The sequence below is a fragment of the Triticum dicoccoides genome, chromosome 5B (assembly GCF_002162155.2).
Source record: "Triticum dicoccoides isolate Atlit2015 ecotype Zavitan chromosome 5B, WEW_v2.0, whole genome shotgun sequence".
NCBI classification, from domain to species: domain Eukaryota; kingdom Viridiplantae; phylum Streptophyta; class Magnoliopsida; order Poales; family Poaceae; genus Triticum; species Triticum dicoccoides.
The window spans coordinates 448,820,268-448,823,141 of record NC_041389.1 but is presented as its reverse complement, the minus strand read 5'-3'; the positions used below and the strand labels follow the sequence as shown (position 1 = coordinate 448,823,141).

General features: G+C 57.0%; 1 protein-coding gene across 1 annotated transcript; it reads right to left on the bottom strand.

Moving 5' to 3' along the window:
* Window positions 1-231: 231 nt before the first annotated feature.
* LOC119305708 (fasciclin-like arabinogalactan protein 1) lies at window positions 232-1,448 on the bottom strand. The gene has a single exon (XM_037582160.1). The coding sequence runs from the start codon at window positions 1,410-1,412 to the stop codon at window positions 612-614; it is 801 nt and encodes a 266-aa protein (XP_037438057.1). The 5' UTR covers window positions 1,413-1,448; the 3' UTR covers window positions 232-611.
* Between the last annotated feature and the right edge of the window lie 1,426 nt (window positions 1,449-2,874).

Here is a 2,874-nt window from a genome sequence, read left to right as displayed (position 1 = left end):
CTCCTCTCTTTATTCTACTTGTCACCTGCACTACTCTACTTTCATTCATGTGTGGTTTGTGTTGTTTGACCCGTTTGAGTCGGATAGCAAAGCATCCACCGACAGCTGAAGTCCCAAGAAATGAATGAAGGCTCGCGCGCCGTTCAAGCAACGGACCCGTCGTCGTTGCATTTGTTTATACGATCTGACGAACACGCCATAGAAAATTTGAGACTTGGCTCGAACCAGAAATTGACTTTGTAGAACTAGGAACATGTCACTCAAAACATATTGTCGACGAGAAAATTCGCAAAATGCGCTCGTCCGTTAACACGGCATGGAGCAACTTCGCTCCAAGGTTTCACTCACCGGCGCCAGATCGACCAAAAGAACATCAATCTCTGGTGAGCTCAAGATACCATGAAACCTCTCATGTAGCACGAGCAGATGCCAAGCAGCAACAAACAGAGAAGAGCATCTAAATAGAAGAAGAAACCAGAGGAAAATCGAGCACACAACTATGTCTTCCGCGGAAGTAGCACGGATCCCGCAGGGGCACTACACGAGCACGCCGTCACGCCACGATCGATCACGCCAATGGATCAGACACCAGGGAGGAAAACTAAAATACCCTAAGCCAGCGTGGAGGCCACGGCGACGGCCGCCAGCGCCGCGGCGAGCCACCGGACGCGCGGCGCGCCGGCGGCCGCGCTCTTCTTGGAGTCCTTCTTCTGGTCCGCCGGGGCGGTGTCTTCAGCCTCGGGTCCGGGCGCGTCCGCGACGGCGGGGGGCGAGCGGTGGCGCGCGGCGCCGCCCTTGCCCGCCTTGGGCGCGTCGGCCGCCGGGGCGGGCGCGGGCGCGGGGGTCGGGGACGGCGCGGGCTTGAACAGCTCGACGGGCTCGAACACCTTGTCGACGGCGTAGACGGCGACGGGGTCCGTGTCGAGCAGCGTGGTCTTGACCCGCGCGACGCCCCCGGAGGCGCCCGTCTTGATGGTGACGACGTTGCCCTCGTTCTGCAGCGTGAAGTTGTAGTTCCGGGCGGAGCCGTCGGTGGCGAGGGTGTTCATGACGCCGTTGTTGGACTTGAGGCTCCCCGGCGAGTAGTACACGGGGACGGCGTGGAACAGCAGCAGCGACGCCTTGCCGTCGGCGGTCAGGTTCTTGTACCGGGGCATGAAGGACGCCACGGCGTCGTCGGAGGGGCAGAACACCGTCATGCCGCCGCTCGCGGCCGCGTCGTAGGTGGACGCCGCGTCGGGCGAGGCCGCGATCAGGGCCGCGAAGGCCTTGCACCCGCCCTTGGCCATCGCCTCCGTGGCGTTCGGCGGCGCCGGAGGGGCCGCCGGGGCCTTGGCCTTGGCCCCCGCGGCGGCCGCGAGGGGCAGCGCGACGGCCAGGAGCAGCGCGGCGGCGAGCTGCAGGCACCGCATTGTGCGGAGCGCGGCGTGTGTCTGGGCGTGAGCGGAGTGTGGACCGAGAGTGGCGTGCACCTAGCTAGCTCGGCTCGCCCGGATATGTAGCGTGAGCGCTGCGCCTATGCCTCTGCGCACTGGGGGTTTAAGGTAAGATGCCTGCCGCGCGTAGCTGGCAAAGCTCGACATGCATTTTCCAACGCCTTTTTTTGTTGTTGCTTTCTCTCATTTCCTGGCGTAATAGTAGCTTTTTTGCACGTATTTCCACTTGTTCTCTTCTCCCTCCCATCTTCGGTTTGGATATCTGTGGCGTTGGATGTAGCAGAGAAAATTAGCATCAGCATGGAGCTATCGTGCACTCCCTGCATTGCATGCCTAGCCACTTTGTTCGTTTCCGCGCTCGGTCGGTCGATCGGTCGATCCTTGTGGCTGTCGGTTTGGCTAGATCTCATCTGCCCGTATTGAATACGAAAAAAGATGACGAACCCGAAACGGAAAAACTACGAACCACTCCGCAGACGAGTAGTAATAGCAGCACTGTATGCGTTTAGGCATTCGATCGGCAAGTTGCTCCTCTTTTGGAGCGTGCGTGGAGCAATCACGGTGGCGAAGAGAAATCATGACGCACTGGCGCCGCCGAGTGGGCAGGAACAGGTACAGCAAGCCGTGCAGTGCGGCGGCGGGGCCAGGCGACAGGCTGAACTCAAGCGAAATCCATTTATCCAAACGCAACGCCTACTGATTGTGTCCGGCCGGCCTGGCGACCCCGAGCGCACGCTAATCATGAAACCGTTAGGGCATGTACAATGGTTGATAAGATAGTCTTATCTTAAGTCTTGCATGTGATTTAGAAATGGCAAAAAAATTTGTCTACAGTGGGTCATATCTTAGCCTTATCTTCAATAACTAGTAATTCCTAAAATTGTGGTGAGACATATTGTGCTAAGAGATCATCTCTTGTCTTCTCTTAAATAAGAGAAGACAAGTCTTTTCTTATGAGTTCTCTTTCCTCCACCTCATCATCTATCCTACATGGCATTACTAAGATAGAACCATTGTACATGCCCTTAATACTACTTACCTCTAACCATATGCGTTGCTAATGATTTTCCTATGCCGAGACAGAAAGGAACCTGCTGCTGCCTGTTGCTGGTAGCTGGGCGCAATGGGCGCAAACAGTTGCTCGGTCGGTTACTTGTGTTCTGCCGGTGGCCTCGTGGAGTGGTACACTGGTAGTAGGAGTAGTACTGGCTGTTTCGGAGTGCTTTGTTTTGGGACTAATTTTACCGTTTTTAAGGCAGTGTGTTGCGGAGGTCGAGACTCGAGGCTGGAAGAACGGATGCCGAGGCAACGTATCCCCGGGGTCAAAAGGGGTGGCGAGGGAAGAAAGAAAGGAAGGTCATATCTGTCTCAAAATCCGGTCCGCATCGAGCGCCGGCCATGGCGCGAGCAAGCGAGCTTTCGCAACTGCCTATGGCAT